This window comes from Barbus barbus (genome assembly GCF_936440315.1).
Source record: "Barbus barbus genome assembly, chromosome: 38".
In the NCBI taxonomy this organism is placed as follows: Eukaryota; Metazoa; Chordata; class Actinopteri; order Cypriniformes; family Cyprinidae; genus Barbus; species Barbus barbus.
In genome coordinates, this window is record NC_136716.1 from 4,035,657 (window position 1) to 4,055,752 (window position 20,096).

At 39.0% G+C, this 20,096-nt stretch overlaps 1 protein-coding gene across 2 annotated transcripts in view; it reads left to right on the forward strand.

Moving 5' to 3' along the window:
- LOC306857802 (1-phosphatidylinositol 4,5-bisphosphate phosphodiesterase epsilon-1-like) overlaps positions 1-20,096 on the forward strand; it is an 88,666-nt gene that overhangs the window by 35,305 nt on the left and 33,265 nt on the right. For both annotated transcript variants that reach the window (XM_079397966.1, XM_079397967.1), the window contains exons 3-4: positions 8,402-8,648; positions 19,547-19,863. In XM_079397966.1, the coding sequence (XP_079254092.1) occupies positions 8,402-8,648; positions 19,547-19,863 (564 nt within the window). The remainder of the gene's footprint in view (positions 1-8,401; positions 8,649-19,546; positions 19,864-20,096) is intronic.

Consider the following 20,096-nt stretch of genomic DNA (forward strand, 5'->3'; position numbering starts at 1 on the left):
AAATAACAGTATCAACATCGTCAATTAAAAAATCCATACGTGCGAGTCATATCTCCCAACAGATACATAGAGGTACATCTCAAAAAATTAGAATATCATGAAAAAGGTCAATATTTTTTGTCACTTATTTCAGAAAGTGAAACCCATGTATTATATAGATTCATTACACATAGAGTGAAATATTTCAAGCCTTTATTTCTTGAAATTGTTATGATTATGGCTTACAGATAATGAAAACCCAAAATTCAGTGTCTCAGAAAATTATAATATTACATAAGATCAATAAAAAAAGGATATTTTAAACAAATGTCAGGCTTCTGAAAAGTATGTTCATTTCTAGGCACTCAATACTTGGTTGGGTCTCCTTTTGCATGAATTACTGCATCAATGTGGCGTGGCATGGAGGCAATCAGCCTGTGGCACTGCTCAGGTGTATTGGAAGACCAGGTTGCTTTGATAGCAGTCTTGTTGGGTCTGGTGTCTCTCATCTTCCTCTTGACAATACCATAGATTCTCTATGGGTTCAGGTCAGGCGAGTTTGCTGGCCAATCAAGCACAGTAACACCATGGTTATTGAACCAGCTTTTGGTACCTTTGGCAGTGTGGGCAGGTGCCAAGTCCTGCTGGAAAATGAAATCAGCATCTCCATAAAGCTTGTCAGCAGAAGGAAGCATGAAGTGGTCTAAAATTTCCTGGTAGATGGCTGCGTTGACTGTGGACTTCAGAAAGCACAGTGGACCAACACCAGCAGATGACATGGCAGCCCAAATCATCACTGACTGTGGACACTTCACACTGGACTTCAAGCAACATGGATTCTGTGCCTCTTCACTCTTCCTCCAGACTCTGCGACCTCGATTTCCAAATGAAATGCAAAATTTACTTTCATCTGAAAAGAAGACTTTGGACCACTGAGCAATAGTCCAGTTCTTTTTCTCCACAGCCCATGTAAGACGCTTCTGACGTTGTCTTGGTTCAGAAGTGGCTTGGTAGCCCTTTTCCTGAAGACATCTGAGCGTGGTGACTCTTGATGCACTGACTCCAGCTTCAGTTCACTCCTTGTGAAGCTCTCCCAAGTGTTTGAATCAGCTTTGCTTGAGGGTATTCTCAAGCTTGCGGTCATCCCTGTTGCTTGTGCACCTTTTCCTACCCAAATTCTTCCTTCCAGTCAACTTTGCATTTAATTTGCTTTGATACAGCACTCTGTAAACAGCTACACCTTTCAGTAATGACCCTCTGTGACTTACCCTCTTTGTGGAGGGCGTCAATGATCGTCTTCTGGATCATTGCCAAGTCAGCAGTCTTCCCCATTATTGTGGTTTCAAAGAACGAGATACGTAATTTATACTGTAGGGATGGTCATTAATTGAAACTCAAATATAAATATTCTAATATTTTGAGATACTGATTTTTGACTTTCATGAGCTGTAAGCTCTAATCATCAAAATTAAAACAAAAACTTTAGAAATGTTTTACTTGTAATGAATCTAAAATATATGAAAGTTTCAGTTTTTGAAATAAGTTACAAGAAAAAATGAACTTTTTCATGATATTGTAATTTTTTGAGATGTACCTGTACATATCTCACATACACACTGGTCCCGATTTGGCTCCTCTTCACTGTAACCCTAGACCACCCTGCTTGCCACTTCAAAATTCTACAAACTCACTCCAGCTGACCCTCTTCACCTAGCCTGTCTGTAACAGCTGCAGCGATTGGGTCACATGAGACCTTGCTCTCAGTGTGCTAGAAGGATCCTCAGGTCACCCCGTATCGACTCTGAGGATCCGTGCTGAGTCATTATGCCCAAGGGCAGCTTTGGGTGAATAAATCAAGCCCACATCCAGTCAATAGCAACGCTGACAGTTTGGGCTGCATTAGTGGTAGATTAATGCGCTGCATTACAGTTAAGGCGAGATACGGGATATGACGGGCTGCGGAGTAAATACACTGTTTAGATGTGTGTCAGGTAGGCTGTGTCACTGTTGTCAGGGACTTTTTACAGAGTGGGAAGAGAACAAATGAAAAGAGGGCTTGATTAACGTGCAAATTCTGCTTTATCATGCAAATGAAATGTTCAGTCAGCTGAATTAGATTTTAGATGGGGTGAAAGGAGACAGCATCTTGTGCTTAAATGTTTGTAGCCCTTTATTAAAGACATTGCTTAAAGGGATAGTTCATCTGAAAATTCAAATTCTGCCATTACTTGCATGTATCTCTACGTAGTTTTGTTTTTCTATTTTGTTGTTATTGTGGCATTTAATTGTACTTTTTGTTTGTGTTGTCATTTTGTGTTTTGATGTCTTTTCTGTTTTTGTTTTTCATTTTTTGTTGTTTTGTAGTGTTTTGTTTTACTTTGTCTTGTTTTTGTGTGTGTTCACTTTTGTTTGTTGTTTTGTTTTCTTGTTTTTGTTTTCATTTTCTGTTTTGCTGTCATTTTGTTTTGTTTGTTTTTGTGGTGTTTTGTTTCACTTTCTAGTTATTTATTTCACAAAAAGGGACAGTGTGCATTAATAAACATTCAATCATGAATGTAAATGTACCCAAATTAGCCCGAAGGCTAGTTTTCATTGGTAATCCCTTTCCCAGATGTTATTAGGCCTAAACACTAGAGAAAGAAACGAAACAAAATAGAAGAACAATACCAACGAAATGCAACCAAAAATATAAACAACTCTCTAAAATAAAATTAAACAACAGATTATACAACATGACAATAAAATAAATAGATAATAAAAGGTAAATCTAAAAATCTATCAAGATCGATAAACAACATTAATGTTCAATTGTTGATTATGAAGAAGTAATTTCTTAAAATTATGCTTAAATGAGTTAAATGATATACAGTATATTCTCTAATTGATTGTGGTATTGTATTCCACTGATGTGATGCTCTGAATGAAAAAAAGAGCTTGACCAAACAAAGTTTTTTATGTGGAATTATGCAATCAGCTTTAGCTACACCTCTAGGAGGAGCTAAACCATGCATAATCTTATAAACAAACATTTTCAAACTTGATGTTTTCCCAGCTGAGCAAGTTATACGTATTTAAAATATGACAAAAAATATGCGCACCCTTCAGTTTGGTTTGCGTTTGAAACCAGCAGGGACTGGACATGCGGAGTACTGTACTCAGCTGCTGTGTGTCAGTCATTCTCAAGGTATTCCGGCCGTTCCTGCGTGTCTGCGGCCTCAGAGCCGGACTGAGAGACACTGACCCTCCCAGCTAGAGTTTCAGCCCTTGTGCTGGACCATCAAGCAGTGACTCTCTCTACAAAGCACCTGCTGGATTAGTGGCTATAGAGAGCCCAGAACAACACAGGGTCAACGATGAAGCTTTGACAGACTGAGAACCAAGAGGCCCAAACTGAGCCAACGGGATTCTCATGGCCTGTGTAATGAATGTTTTTTTTCCCAGTGGAATCCGATTTAGATAATCATGACATAATGACATCAGACACTGAAGTGATTTCATTTAGGTCCTGGTTAACATGATAATAATACAACTGAATTTGACACATTGATGGTTTGTTTGAAACCAGTGTTATATTACATGTTATGAAAATGTTACCAAAAAACGAAAAGCGAAGTACTGCCCAGAGACTGTCACCACCTCCATCTTCACAGGGCAATTAGAGGTGACTCACACACCTGCTAGCGCTGTGGTCAGATGGGGACATGCCAGTGAGAGAGAGTCAACGGTTGAGCATTAATGTCAGTATGTCTAGAGCCACACACGTTCTGAAGCATGCCAGGTTATTACTTTCCTAAGCTGACAGTTTTAACATGAAGCAGCGAGCAACCATCTAGAAATGCTCTAGTAACCACTCAGATCAACAACCATCACACTTAAAAAGATTGGTTCTTTATTTGATATCTGTGGTTTCATAAAGGACATTTTCATTGGACAAAAGGTTTTTTAAAGTGAAAAAAAGTACACTCTCCACACTAAGTACAGGGTTTCAGGGTCTTAAATTCATAAAGTCATGGCATAATTGTTGTAAGCACTTTGAACAAATATATATCTTCCTCAGTATTTTTTGTCTTGTTTTTCTGTTCAAATATCTAAACATCCTTAAGTCAGGAGGATACAATTACTTGAGAGGCAAAATGAAGATATGAAGTTTGAAACTGAACGGAATAAAACTGAGATTATGCTTAAAGCATGAACAAATATCTGGGCTGTGAAAACCTGGTTTCCCTTTGAATTAAGTAGATTTCTGAGTCCATTAGCAGATATTTGTTCTTGTTTTAATCATAAACTCATTAATTTAGATACATTTCTCAGAAAACAAAACTTATGTCATGTTGCTTCTCAGGTAAATGTATCTTGATTTAAGAATCTTTTGCACTGGAAACAAGTCAAAGTTACTTGGGAAGAACTTTTTTTTTTTTTTCTCAGTGAGATTAGAAAGTACAGTAAAAGTTATTACCATATTTTAGTGTTTAGGGTCAAAGCTATTCAACCCATAAGCTATTTGTTTTTATAAAAAGTCTTAAATTTACCTTCATAAACTAATTATTTTACAAACTGTTCACTGAAAGGTTCTTTAAGGAACCAAAAATAGTGGTTCTGTGTCATCGCTGTGAAAACCCTCTTTTGAAACCTTTATTTTTAAGAGCGTGGCAGCAGCTTTTGCGTTGAGAATGAGTGTCAGACTTCAGGCGGCTGGTGAACGTGCAGATTTTAGTCCCTAAGGTCCAGTTTAAGATCTGACAAAAGCAGATTTTGCTTTTATCACGAGCAGAGCAGGAAACCCATCCCATTAAAGAGTAATTATAAAGGACCACAGCTCTGCGGCTCAGGGAGGGGCTTCTGAGGACTGCCAATTCTGCAAAATCATTTTTCAGATAAAGAGACGGTTTGCTTAGTGCTGTAGTTTAACGTTCGGAAACAATGAGGCCAGTTTTACAGGTGCAGTACTTGAAGTCCTGTGTGTTTGCACAGTTTCTACATCAATCAGTGGTGGATAACAGCCTTAGTACTGTATTATTTCATGCCCATTATAGGAGTATTATCCAGCTTGTAATGCAATTAATACGTAAAGAATAAATTATGGCAGATCATTAAAGAATGGAAAATGAATGCAAACCCTGCATCTATAGAGATTCACCATAAGTTTGTAAATGTAGTGATGTGCAGTTGATGCATTCAACAAAGCACTTCATATACATACAGTTAAAGAATCGAAAGTCTGTCAAGCAATGAAAAAAAATTACACTATATAATTTATGATAATGTGCTATGACTATGTAAGTCCATTGGTTATCTGGGCTGGGCTCTAAATAATGTTGACTCACTTATTGACTAATCAAAGTGACATGAAATATTTAGAGATCAAGTGTCGTAATTGGTCGGCAGCAACTCAAAAATGTTTGCCTTTGCCTTTTAAGCATAATGTGATGAGCAGGCTTTCTTTTCTTGATTAAAGCCTCATAAACACGGGTCCTGACAGTTTCAAAGGAGAGTTGCCTCATTACATAAGTCCTCATCTTGATTGAGTTTTTTTGTTGTGTTCTCTTTGTTTGAAGTGAGAAATGAGAAACAGGGCAATTGACTGGCTAAGCACTGTCAAGAATCTTTCATCCTGGTTGCTGTGGCAATAAGCTCCTTTATCCTCGGCGGTGAGCGCAACACTCTGTGTCCAATTAGAGACGCTACTCATCTCCCCCTTGAAATATTGCATCTGCTGCATGTAGGGCATCTAGGGGTCAGAAAAAAAATGGCATTAAATAAAAATTTAAATTTTTTTTTGTTTATTTTATATGTGAGGAAGAAAAATCTATTTTTATTTATGTATTTATTATTGCCATTTTTGTGCAATTTGCATGCTAATTTTTTCTCTACATTTTTATCATGTAATCATTTTGGAGTATACAGGCAAAATGTTATCAGGGCAAGTAAAAATCTGAAAGTACTGTAAACAACACCTTACTGTTATTTACACATGCTTCTTGCTGATTTTGTTCTTGCATTATAAATAACCTAAGTGAAAGGTCTTCAAGGTCCTGTGCTTCGCTTCGCTTTGCTTTAGCTCAGAGCACCTGCTATTAGCCTATGTCACGTTGCATCGCCTCCGAATCCATTTATCCAATGAGAGTGGTTTAATTCTCATCAGAGCCAGCGCCGTTTGGGGAGAGAGGTGGCAAAGAAGCTGGGTCAATGGTTTCAGAGGAAGGGCACAGACAACAGCTGTAATGACTTTCCTGGAATCAACTGGCAGAAATGCAGTCTGGGATCAGTAATGGTGAAATAATGGCTGCTCACTGCAGAGAGAGAAGATGTGCTCTACGTCAAAGATAGGAGTAAAATCACCGCACCGGTGCTCTTTCTCAATAAGGATAAGTTTAATCGCACGACCTGGGATTGTTCTCCATTTCTTCTCTTACTGGGCTGATTATTAAGCAGTTACTTGTTCGGAAGAGAGGTCTTTTTTTAACTCTTATGGCTTCCTGTTGTTATCATTATTAAGGAACCGGCTGTTGGTTAGGTTGTTCACATTGAAAGCGATTTACATTTACATTTAGTCATTTGGCAGACGCTTTTATCCAAAGCGACTTACAATTGGGGAATACAAAAAGCGATTCATCTTGAAGAGGCAATCAGACAGAGGAAGTGCTCGTAACACCAAGTCTCCACCAAGATTTAATCACTGCAGGGCACCAAGGCAGAGATTATTAGAGAATTGACGATGGGAACCTCCATGTCTATTAGGTGTTGCATGGACTAGTCAGCCAGTTGATTAGTTCTGCCACTAGTTGGGCTTATTTAGTTAGACCAGTGTTTCTCAATCAGATGGCCTCCGCAAACGTCCAGGGACCCCATTATGTCCTCATTTATTTAAAGTGTATTAAGATATAAAGAGCAAAAATGCTAATATTTGGCAATATTTCCATGTTTAATATAAATGTTTAATTTAATATTTGTCTACATAATAATTACTTAATTTGTTCTCTCATTTGATTTAAACTTGACTTAACCTTGTTTTTGTTTAGTCAAGTCAAGTCAGCTTTATTGTCAATTCTTCCACATGTACAGTACATACATACAGAGAATTGAAATTGCATTACTCTCAGACCCTTGGTGCATACAGTTAACATTAAACACGTTCAGATACAGATAAATACAGTTTAAACATATGTACATACAACTAAACAATTATACAAATGAGGATATTGTAGAAAAAAATAATTAGATCGATAAAGTGGCATAAGGCGCATGGCAGATAGAGTGCAAAACCAGTTAAATAAACAACACTGTGTAGATATATTTGTAGTGCAAAAGAGCTTATCAGTCTGAGGATATTGTAGAAAATAAAAACAAGAGAGATAGATAAAGTGCATAAGGCACATGGCAGAATAGATGGAGTGCAAACCAGTTGAATGTACAAAAAACAAAAACAAAACTGTGCAGATGTTTTGTTTTGTTATGAGTGTAGTGCAAGAAGAGCTTATCAGTCTGTTAAAGTGACAAGTCGAAGTGACTGTTCGGATAGTTTTTGTCAGACTATCCGAAGAGGTAATTTGCAGTCAATGTTGGATGGGTAGTGATCAGCCAATGCTGCACAAGTGACAGGTGCCGGTCACAGTTTGTTGGTCGGTGGGGGGGTTGTCACAGAGTCAGAGTTCCTAGTGTGTTGCTGTGTTAAATGGGGGTGAAAGAGGGGAGGGGGGGCAAGGACGGGAGGGAGTTCAGCTTCCTGACAGCCTGATGTATGAAGCTGTCCTTCAGTCTGCTGGTCCTCGCCTGGAGACTCCGCAGTCTCCTCCCTGATGGCAGCAGACTGAAGAAGCTGTGTGTCGGGTGGGTGGGATCGCCTGCAATGCGGAGGGCTTTGCGGGTGAGACGGGTGCTGTAGATGTCCTGGAGGGAGGGGAGAGAGACACCAACGATCTTCTCAGCTGCTCTCACTATGCGCTGAAGTGACTTGCGGCAGGATGCGTTGCAAGCGCCATACCACACAGTGATGCAGCTAGTCAGGATGCCTCGATGGTTAATCATGGCCACACTGTAGTAATTTGTTGCAGTTCAATCAAAATGAGGGAATGAATTTGTGCAACATTGCTATGATTTAATAAAGCAAGGGAATGAATTAAGTCATAGGAAAAAATTCTTAATTCATGGCCACAATTAATATATTTTTGTCTGCATGTCATGTGCATGGCTTCGTACAACACTTGACTGATTTTTGTTAATAAAAGTTCAATGGATAAGTTTGTAATTTGAATTATAACGAATTCACCATTTTCAAGAATTCAAAGACGGGGAACAATGTAAAGATCTAATTCATATGTTGTCTTGTGAAAAAAGTTGAAATACTCTTGGTTTCAACAACCTCTCTGTTTAACAAGACAAAAACCTCAACAGATGTGAATTGCCATTGCCTCTCTTTTTACAGGTTGACCATGTTGATCCTACCCTGAGTCCTGAGGTCTATCTCCTGCACTCGTCCAGAAAGCTGCTTGCCCAGGCTGTGTCATGGCCGCCGGTCTCCCCGTTGCGGATTAGATTCAGGGTCTGTCCTCCAAGAACCAGCATTGCCGCTCATCTGAGCGGGGCCCTGCTGGAGGCCACAGCTGCTCTCGGGGCCCGAAGTTCCCTGCCCGGATTCACTGTTGGCTCCACAGGTCGAGCGATGCTGAAAGGTAAAAAAAAACAAAACACCAATTTCAGCTTTGTTGAAGTTTCAGGCTGATGTTTTTATGATAAAAGGGGGAATTCACAACTGACGAGGCTTTTAAAGGGTTACTCAACCCCAAAATGAAATTTTTGTCAATCGCTTACCCCCATGTCATTCCAAACCCATGAAAGCTTTGTTTGTCTTCGGAACACAATTTAAGATATTTTGGATGAAAACCGGGAGGCTTGTGACTGTCCAATTCACTGGTAAGTAAATAACACTGGCAAGGCCCAGAAAAGTATGAAAGACATCGTTAAAATTGTCCATCTGTCATCAGTGGTTCAATCTTAATTTTACGATGCTATGAGAATAGTTTTTGTACGCAAAGAAAACAAAAATAACGACTTTATTCAACAATTTGTCTCTGTGTCACCGTAGCGTCATTTTGGAGAATATCCGCTGGACGCAAACTGCGTACGCTGTTGTGTCAGCCGCACTACACGGATACGTTTTCTACATTTAAAGGTGGAGTAAGTCATTTCTGGAAGCCAATGTTGACATTTGAAATCACCAAAACAAACACGCCCCTACCCCAAAAGGGTCTCGCCCCTGTTTGATAGCTCCGCCCCACACATTCGTACGGCAATGATTATTTCTGTGAAACAAAGCAAAACCAATGTTACTCACCTATCGAGAAGAAACAAAGCAACCTCGGTGCACTGATGAGCGCTCTCTCCTCCGCATCATGAGTAGACACGCTCCCTTACTGCTGATTGGCTACAAGTTTGTTTTGGTACTGGGCCTGCATTTAAAAAAAAATACATACCCCACCTTTAATTTACGCTTTGATTTGAATGAAAACAGCGTATCCGTGTGGTGCGGAGTAGACGAATTGTTGAATAAAGTCATTATTTTTGTTTTCTATGCATACAAAAAGTATTCTCGTAGCTTCATAAAATTGCGGTTGAGCCACTGATGATGATGGCGATGTCTTTCATACTTTTCTGGGCCTTGACAGTGTAATTTACTTGTCAGTGAAAAGGACAGTCACAAGCCTCTGGGTTTTCATCCAAAATATCTTAAATTTTGTTCCCGAAGATGAACGAAGCTTTTACGGGTTTAGAACGACATGAAAAAAAAAAAGCGGGATATCAATTTGTAGTTTTAACAAAAGCTGTCAAAAGTTTTGCTTTTTGCTAACTCCAGGGCTTTTGTTAAGACTACAGATGCAACTTTGCATTTTGTTTTTTTGTTTACACATACTACTGATATTATAACAATAGAAATCTGGTCAGAAATGGTCAAAAGTATCCTTTAAAATTTTGTAGTCTTTGTATAATTATATCAACAAAATGAAACGGATTTAATTCCACTGCTTGGACTCTTCGATACAGTTATAAACTTCATTGAGAATCAGTGAAACGATTGGAGAGTTTTTTAATGGATGCTAATTTAAAACTTGCAAAGCCATAATAATAGATTCACATGCAACAAAGTGGCAGCACATTGAGAACATGGCACAATAGTGGAAAATCAAAGACACAACCAGATAAATCAGCATGAAATGTGTCTAGAAGACGCAGAATTTGTCCTTCCCAATGTCTACAAACTACTTTATGGGCATACTGTAGCTACAAGGAATATGGTAAGTACAACAGTTGCTCAAGGATATTGTATTTGCATACGAAAAACTACATTTTTAAGGCACAAACCTGGCAGTTCCATGCAGCAGCCAGCTTTTCTTCAGAAGAGCTCATTGTGGCATCTGTCTGAGGCTGACACTAATTGCTGCATGCTACACAACCACATCCAGTACGAAACAATACTTCCTATTCAGGTTGAACAGATAAAAAAGACACAACTTTAAGGGTCTTTGTGCTCACATGTGGATGTTTTTTTTTCCCCTATAGCTTTTTTTCTATGTGTCTTCATTGCCTTTGTGGATCCTCTGGACATAATTACTCAGGATTTGGTTGATTGGAATGTGCAGATCATTTCCTAGAGATCACTAACTTTGTTTTTCCACATCAAGCCCACTAGTGTTGACTTGGGACACTGGAAGAATTTGAGATTCTTCATCAGCACACTCTGATATTTTTGTTGTTGTTGTATAATTCAGATGCTCCAGCATCTTTTTAAAGAAAGGTTCAATTAATGGACTCTTGACAGCATGTATTTTCTTATCATTCAGATGCTACTTCATCTTTTCAAAGAGGTGTTCTGCGTTCAAAGTAATGCATTGAGGCATTCATACTCTTAAATGTTCCAGAATGATTTTCCACAAGCTGGTCTTTGTTGCAAACTTTGTCACAAGCACTACAATTACAGTAATAGTAATAGTAGATAATACGATAATAGCGAGATAATATTTTCTGCATGAGAATAATTGGTTTCTTTTGTTAACATAATCTTCTTTCGTGCATAATAATGACTTTGCTTTTTACGTGTTTTTTTTTGTTCATTCTGAAGAGAACATTGCAGTTCTGCTGGCTGAAAGATGATTTATGGGGAGGCCTCTTACAGGCGCCGCAGAAGCAGGTTATGAACTAATGAAAATCTTCTCTCTCCTCTGTCGAGGGCTGTGTAACGTGACCGATGCGGGGGAGAAGGGTGTCAGTCTCTTGACTTCCTCAACCCTCGGCTCTTTCGCTCTGGCTCGCCAACCGATTCAAACAGCGCACTTCAAACGCCTGCTTTGATTTGCAAAAGTCAGACAGTTGTTCTCCTTTTAATTTGATTCTGGCTGCATTAGCTTATCACCTGGCGCTCATTCATTTGGAGTGTAACCTTCAAGCCCTTCGTGAGGCATGTCAGTGTAAAACGATCCTCAGTGATTCGAACACGGCGCTCTGGACTAATTCCAGGTGACATGACGTCTGTGTGGGACCATGAGTCAGTGACCCTGGTATTCGCGGCCTCATAATTAAATACACAAGCATTATTTTTCTCTCGTGAGCTGTGGGAAGTTCAGGCATCTGGGCCAAAATACAATCTGGTCCCTCTCAATGGACATTCTCACCATTTTTGGGCTTTTCAAATATAGTGAGAGGTGTTCTGCAAATGAAGTGACCTCAAAAGTCTCATTGTGTGCTGAGGTTTATTAGCTGTTTTGGGCAGCAAACTTGGTTATAATCCATAGTTTAGACCGTTTTGTTGGGTTGGTCAGTGAAATGTTTTTGTTTTTGTGAACCTAGACATGGTGTAGGTGGTTAATTTTTTTACCCCTTACAGATGTGTCTTGTTTATTTTAGCAGATGGCAGCGTTGCACACCTGAAATCTGTTTAACATGTTGTCCTGTTTTCCTTTTGAAATGGGTTTTTTTGCCATTCAAATGCAAACTGCTAGTAAAGATTGAACTCAATGAAATAGCTATTTAAATCCTGCTTAGCATTAAAAGTCATGAGGAGCTTTTGCACTTAAATGGCAACTAACCCCTTTACAATTAGCACCGTCTTTCGGATGAGACGTTAAACCGAGGTCCTGACTCTCTGTGGTCATTAAAAATCCCATGCCACTTCTCGTAAAGAGTAGGGGTGTAACCCCGGTGTCCTGGCCAAATTCCCTCCACTGGCCCTTATCAATCATGGCCTCCTAGTAATCCCCATCCACTTGATTGGCTCTATCGCACTCTCCTTTCCACCTGTAGCTGGTGTGTGGTGAGCGCACTGGCGCCGTTGTACTGTGGCGGCCGTCGCTTCATGCAAGTGGATGCTGCACACTGGTGGTGGTTGAGGAGAGACCCCCACATGATTGTAAAGCGCTTTGGGTGTACGGCAATACACAATATATGCGCTATATAAATGCATCATTCATTCATTCATTCATTCAATTACACAATGGGTCATTCCATGTCAAATCAACCAAATCTCAGAAATTCCCCCGGCTCAAACTTTTGATTTTGTCAATATTTAAACCTATATGGAGATGAGAGCCAAAATAGTAAATGTCACAGGTGTATATTTACCAAGTAATCCACTATTTTGTAGAGGGGGGTCAAAATGACAATATTCGCTTGGGATTTGGAGCCAAATTACTGGAGGGGAAAAGTGACTTCAGAAAGACGGCACCAACATTATTTTTACACAGAGATTGGTAGGTCTATTAGTAAAATCTGTTGACTTTAGCTAATTTTGTCGCATTTCATGCCAACGGTGACCGTTCAAAATGGAAAAAGCACTTTTTTAAGTTTTCTTCTCCAAAGTTTGCATGCAAGTTTCAAGCAATATTGGAATTTAAGTATGGCCTCAAGAGAAAATTGTTAAATTGTACACACTTTCAGTAGTCAAAAACCAAATGTGGGTCACTTTGCATATAGATACTACTTTCCTTTAAAGAGGAATGTCTGAAGAGCAAATCATATAGAAACTACAAATGAATCTTGTTTTAAATTTAAATTTTAATCCTCCTCTACAAAATAGTGGATTACTCAGTAAAAATAAATTAGTGACATTTAATATTTTGGCTTTTATCACCATAAGTGTTTATCTTTCTTCATATACAATATACAAAATTTGAGCCAGGGACTTCTGGTTGAGTTGACACAGAAAACCAGGTCATTCCGTGATGTGTTCAACGCTGCTTTAAATTCTACTGATTTGTCTCCAAGATAATATTTAGGCCTGGCTAACATAGATTTTAGGTTATGTCAAAATAGCAAAATGGACTTCTACATTATTTACACTGCAGCTGTATAATTTACAGGCTTGCTTGCATATTTTCTTATGTAAAGATAAAATGATGATAAAAAAAGGAAAATGTATATACTCCATCATAGCCTGGGGTTGTGTTTTTGAAAGAAGTCTCTTTTGCTCATCAAGTCTGCATTTATTGATCCAAAATACAGTAAAACCAGTAATATTGTGAAATATTATTACAATTTAAAAGAACTGTGTTCTCTTGTAATGTATTGTTTGTTGCATAGCAGCAAATAACAGCACTTTAAAAAGAATAGAAATCTGAAATTTAGATATGTACTACCACTTTTGATGAATTTAATGTTTGCTTGCTGAATAAATGTATTACTTTCTTTAAAATCTTGCTGACCCCAAATTTTAGAACAGTAGTGTACATGAAAATAAATTTTCCTAGCACAAATAAAAAGGCATTTCTAAAAATAAAATCACAATTGGGAAAGAGAAGGTGCAATACTGACCGACAACTAATCTGAATATGTCTGTGTTGATTACGGCCCCGCACACACCCCCTTTCCAACGAGTGCTCCAGCAGTGGCTGCCTTTGTGTCATGTGGTCATTGAGTTTGCTCTGTTTGAAGTCTAGGGCTTTAGAGTCAATGCAAAAGATCCATTTCTAAGATTCATCCCTCATCTTTACTGCAGCAAAAGGATTTATTAACCACATCCACAGGGGGTCAGGTTCACTCAGGAAAGCTTTTTGTATTATGAGAGCAAACTGTTCTCCACTGAACATGTTTTGACTATAGTGAGACACTCATTTTAGGAGAATCGTAAAGTAACAATTAAAATTGGGTTAAAAACAATACAGCAGCATGCAAATGGAGTTTCAGTGGCGATTAATGGAGGTGGACAGGAATAGCGCGCTGGGTCAGGTCAGGAGAACACACTCGCTCACATATGTGCTGAATGAGAAGAGGTTCTGTGCTCGCAGGAAAAATGCGAACTCTTGAGACCTTTACCTCTTGAGGTTAGGCATTTCGCATGGCCCAGGTTGTGTTAGACAGTCACGGTGTGTTTATATAGCAGTGAGATTTCGGACTGCACGCTGATGATGCGTTTTGTGTTATGAGTGCATGTGGAGGAAATGGCAAACTTCATGCCGCAGCATAAACCACTGCTCCGGGTGTGTGTTCACGGTGTGTGTGTGTTCACTGCTGTGTGTGTGCACGTTGGATGGGTTAAATGCAGAGCACGAATTCCGAGTATGGGTCACCATACTTGGCAGTATGTCACTTCACACTCTTCACTCACTCTTGTTACCATTGTCATCATCATCTCATTCTCATGTTGTTTCAAACCTCTGTGACTTTATTTTGTCTGTAGAACCTTGTGGATATTATTAAAAGATATTTCACAGAATGTTCCTGCTGCTTTTATAATGAAATGATGACCAGGGGCTTTTAAACTCAAAAAACTACCATAAACGTTGTCCATTCTTGAATTGTGCTCTTATTTCCAAGTCTTCAGAAACAATGCAAGATTTATTTATTTGTTTGAGTAAAATTTAAGTTGATATTCATTGAAAATCTTCTCCTTTGCTATAGATCTCAAAGCTCATCCACACTTCGACGTATTCAGAACATTTGGTGTCGTTGATGTCAAACCTGGCATAGTGCCTGTTTTTTTGACACCTTGCAGTGAGAAATGTGAATAATGACTGAAATTGCTGTCACAAATCTTTTGTATGACCTCACAGGACTGGCATGATTAGTATGGGCTATACTTAAGGCACGTTAGTGAAACTTTTTGTCCTCTTTGGAGTTTGATATCCCAGTTGCTTTTGTTGTATAGAAAAGTGCAGCATGGACAGGAAAGGAAGTCATACAGGTTCGGAAGACATGAGAGGCCAGGTTAACTGTGTTGATATTCACAACAGATATTGAAGTTGTGTTAAAGGGCTTTCCTATATTCAGCAACTCTGACTTTGAAATGAAAAGGGATACATTTGATTTCAGTTGTTAATGGCTTTATAAATGCAATTTATAGCATTTCTCTGTGCTTAATGGAGCAGGCATATGGACCATAAATCCATTGGATGAGTTCTTTTTTTCGATCAGTCTCTTTCAGGATCCACAGGGACAGTTAATGATGGAAACAAGCACACTCAAGCACATCCCCAAAGTCTTATGCCCAAGTTTAGTCTATAAAGTCATTGTTTTCCTATCAAATTCTAACTGGACTCTTACTCAAGTCAATCGGCGAAGTCTTTAATGGTGATCAGAGCATGTTTGGGTGCTCGATTTTCTCACCCTGCACTTAACACTATGTGTTGCTTTCATCTGCGAGTAACATGACCTGCCAGGAAGGAGCAGCCAATGGAGAGAGTAAATGTGTGTGTGTGTGTGTGTGAGAGAGAGAGCAAGAAAGAGAGGGAGGGGAGTATGAGAGACCAAACTGTGTGTGTGTACGAGTGAGAGATGCATCGAGTTAGATGTGTGGTAGGAGAGAGCTGGCAGCTGCAGTCAGGCTGAGTTTAAATGTGGCTAAGCACCTCTCGCCGCTGCGGCGTGAAGCAGGGAGTCAGCGAGCCGACTGCCACTACGGCCACAACTATGAAACACTCCCACTCACAGAGGATGGACTACAGGCTGCTCAGTAAGTCACGCTTCAACTTATTTACCACACACACAGCAACAGGCAGTGCTGTCACTTGTGCAGTTATTTTCAATATAGTACCAATGGTGCTGTTCTGGTGGCTAGAGCTGTGTGTCAAGGACTGAAGTGCTTTGTTTTTTTGCTGTATAGAGAGTTAATCATGTACTGTACTTTGACAGCCCAAGGTTTTTGGTGTACTAGACTAGAAAAACACCAAAAACAATCCTATAAAGACTGTGAAGTTGATTTGTAGTAATATTTTATGTCAGGTATGTAATAATCAACAGGGAATACGCCTTAATGTTTGATTTAGATTGCATAATTTGTTTGTGTTGAGAGCTGGCAGCTGTAGTCAAAAAGTCATATCGGTTTGATCGACAGCAAGAATGCCCCTTTAAATTGTCCCTTTAAAGGATGGAACAGAGTCAGTGATTATATAGACATTAGTTGTATTAAGAAAAAAAAGGTCTGTGTAAAGAATAAGTACATGATTTTTAAATTTGTTTTTAATGCTTTCTTCACAATTCAGCACTTTCTTCATAGACGCATGAGGTTAGATAGATTGGGTCCTTTTAAACTGCCTTGAACCTAAATTGAAATCCTAAATCAAGGTTAAAAAATGACACCGAGCAATGGATTAATTATAATGTGTGTGTAGTTTAATGGTACATCCACACGTTGTATTGAAAGAGCAAGGTTGTGACGTACTGTAGGCTTTCACTCTTTTGTTACACAAAATGAAACATGCTCAAGGTTACTCTGAATTAATTTTTTCTTGCATTTTTATTTCAAATATTTTTCTGGAGGTTGTAGAAGAGTCTGAGGGCATTTACCTTCATAATAACTGCAAATCTGTCTGCTAATGTTTAGTACATGAAACATTTACAGTATACTGTATGTTCATGTATTATTAATCTATAATTACTAAATCACCAGAGAGGATACTTTACTGAGCATTTAAGGGAGTGTCATCACTTTTTTTTGTGATTTTAAATAAATTTTGTTACAGTTGCCCTCAGTCTTCCCTACATGTTCAAGACACTCAATGTAATGTTTTTATGGTTTATATAGGACTTCTGTCATCATAGGATGTTACAGATTAGCTATTTTGCAGAAGCACTTTCTATTAATGATTTATTTTCCATAGGAGATGGGATACTAGGGATGTTATTGTAAGTCTAACTCACTGGTAATAAATCAAACATGCATAAGCCAGACTATTTCTGTCCAAGATGAAGGCTCTTTTCTCCTAAAGCTCCTGACTGATTTTTAGACTGGCTAATGTGTTAGCGTCATGTCTAACTAAATAAATTCTTAGATATCTTCTTTTCCTGCTTATTGTATATTACACTGTGTGTTTGCATATGCCTAGAAACATAAACGTGTATTAAGGCTGTTTGACTATGACAAAAATGGGAGTGCATCTACAAGCAATGCTTTAATCAGCACTTTTTACTATGTTTATTGCAAAAATTAAATCTGTGCTCCTCTAGCATACACACACGTGCAGGAGGTGCACCTCAGCTGCTCTGTGCGTCCCGATAGCAGGATCTCTGACGTTGTTCACAAAACGAGTGCTGCTTCCTGTCTGCTTTAGACCTGCACCATGAGTGGCCCATGCATAAATATCAGGACAGCTCATTCATAGCCTAATGCAGTGCATTCATTTCCATCCATTTTGTTTCAAAAGATGCCATGTGCAAAGAGAAAAGGACACAAGGCAGATGCATGTGATGGCTAATGAAATGCGAATGAATATGAGGCCACATATTGCAAGGATGATGTGCCTAAAACTCTCAGTATTATTGGCCATTGGTTCAGTTTGAAGCAATACAAAAACAGCACAGCTCAGGTTTATTAAAACTTAAAGTTTAGATTTTTTTTTTTATGAAAGCGTTTCAAACCGAGGTTTTGATATGAGTGTGTACTAGAAGCACACTCTCAAGTTCTGTCAGAAGACTAGACTGAATACACAAATCAAACGGCACTCGCACTCTCACTCTGCCCCTCCTGTTCCGGCGGTCACCATGGCGGCGCGTTGAGCCGAAGGAGTCTGCAAACACTGCTTTTGACAGCTGATGTTATCCAGACAAGCATGATTCACTGTATTTATATTATTTTTGCTTGACCTGCCCTTGAGCACTATACTGGCATAACTGTTTTCTGATCATAATCTCAGGCGAGAATGGAGTAAACAGTGGAGATATGTAAATATACCGGGATTTAATGTAAAATGCTGTGCCCAGTGATGTTGAAGAAATTATCCATCAGTGTCACATTATATGGGTTATTGGGAATATTTACAACTCTGGCCCTGATGGCGCCTTCCACTTTTACTAGACTGCACTGATGAGACCGCAGTGTCACACAGTGTACATTATCAAAGTTATTTGTTTTGTCTTTTGCGGTACTCTCCACTTCTTTTTAATAACCATGTAAATACTGTACTTTATTATATTATGAGTGGTTTATCTATGCCTGTGCTTATCTTCCTCCTTTGCACTGCACTGTAGTGAACACAATTGAATATTGATTCATATATTGACGCAAAAATGGTTGATGGAATTTATAAATACCATTTTAGGGGTATGTAATGTCCCATATAATGGCTCTGTTCTAAAACCTAGTGAATCGACTCGCTGCCTACTAGCTATATAGGCAACTGCCTTCTAAGGCAGCATCATAAATGCAGTGGACCCTCATAAGTAACCAGTGTCTAGAAATTGTGCATCATACAAATTTTGTTAGCACTTTATTTTACATTTATGTTCCACTTGTACTAGGTTTTTATTATAGTGATTACAATAACCACTAAACCTTAACCCATGTAGTTACCTTATATTACCCATTTCTTTCTCAGGTAAGTGCATTGTAGGTGTGTACACTGTAAAATAAAGTGCAACCCAAATTTCTCTACTTTTGGTTCAAAGTTCTCTCTTTTAGTTTCATTTTAACTGAACTTTCCAGTATATAATAAATTTGATTAATTATCAATGTTGTCCACCACCATTTCTTTTTCTGAGCTTATTGCGGTGCATTCTGCAATTCTACATGAAGGATGCATGTAAAGCTACCTTAGATTATAGCCAAGAAGAGGAATCTTAGTAATAAGATGCCTCTTTGGTGGCATTTTTCTTCTGTTTCAGAACAAGCTTTGTGCTGGGTAGCTCTGCGATGCCATAAAATGTGGGGTAGAATATAGAGATTTTGGAATGGAGTTGGGTGTGTCTTTAGCAAACCATGCAAAACCCACTGGGCAAAGGCATTTTAATTGCCATGCTTGCAAAGTGGCAAAATCCAGTTGTCTGTCCTGTCTATGCTGTACTCAGTATGGTTCTGTTCATACACTGTTTGCTTATAAAAGAAAGTCACTCCACATTCTGTAACCAAAGTCACTCCATTAGGTTTGCGGAACTTACCACCAAATTTTGAGAGCACGTCTGGTTTATATATGCTCTGTTGTCGGTTACATCATTGATGCATATCTGGTTATTTTTTGCTATCAACCACTAACATTAAGATTTGCAACCTTTCTCTTGTTAAAATAAGAAAATGGCAGAAATTATGGTGGTTGGAGAGGGTCATACAGATGTTATTCAGTAAACTCCACTCCACTGTCTTTGTCTCTCTCAGAACGGCAGTTGTGCAGCTCTATGGCGAACTCCAGCATCCTCCCGTCCACTGTGACGGGCATCAGTAAGGAACTAGCCGACCTGCGGCACCTCATCCAGTTCCCAGAGGAGATCGCCACCATCCTGACAGAACAGGAGCAGCAGCTGTACCGCCGCGTCTTCCCCCTTGACTACCTCAGCTTTCTCACCCGAGATCTGGGAAGTCCAGAGTGCCACAAACGCCACCCGCACTTGAAAACTTCCCTGTCCGCCCCCATCATGCCCACTCAGAATGACCACCACAACACAGTAGAAGACCTCGTCACAAGATTCAATGAGGTGAGCATTCATTAATAGTGCAGATTCATAACAAAGTGAATGTAAGGGCGGTAGCTCTGGAAGAAAAATCGAGTTGGACACAGAAGGACATTTGTCATCGTTGCAGCAAAGGCTGTCAAAGGTGTCTGCTCTATTGCCTGTTTACTTGGATCTTTTCACATTCACAGCGTGTACCTACTTATTCAAACAGATGTGAGTTTATTGCAGTTGTCTTAAATATTTGATACGAAGAA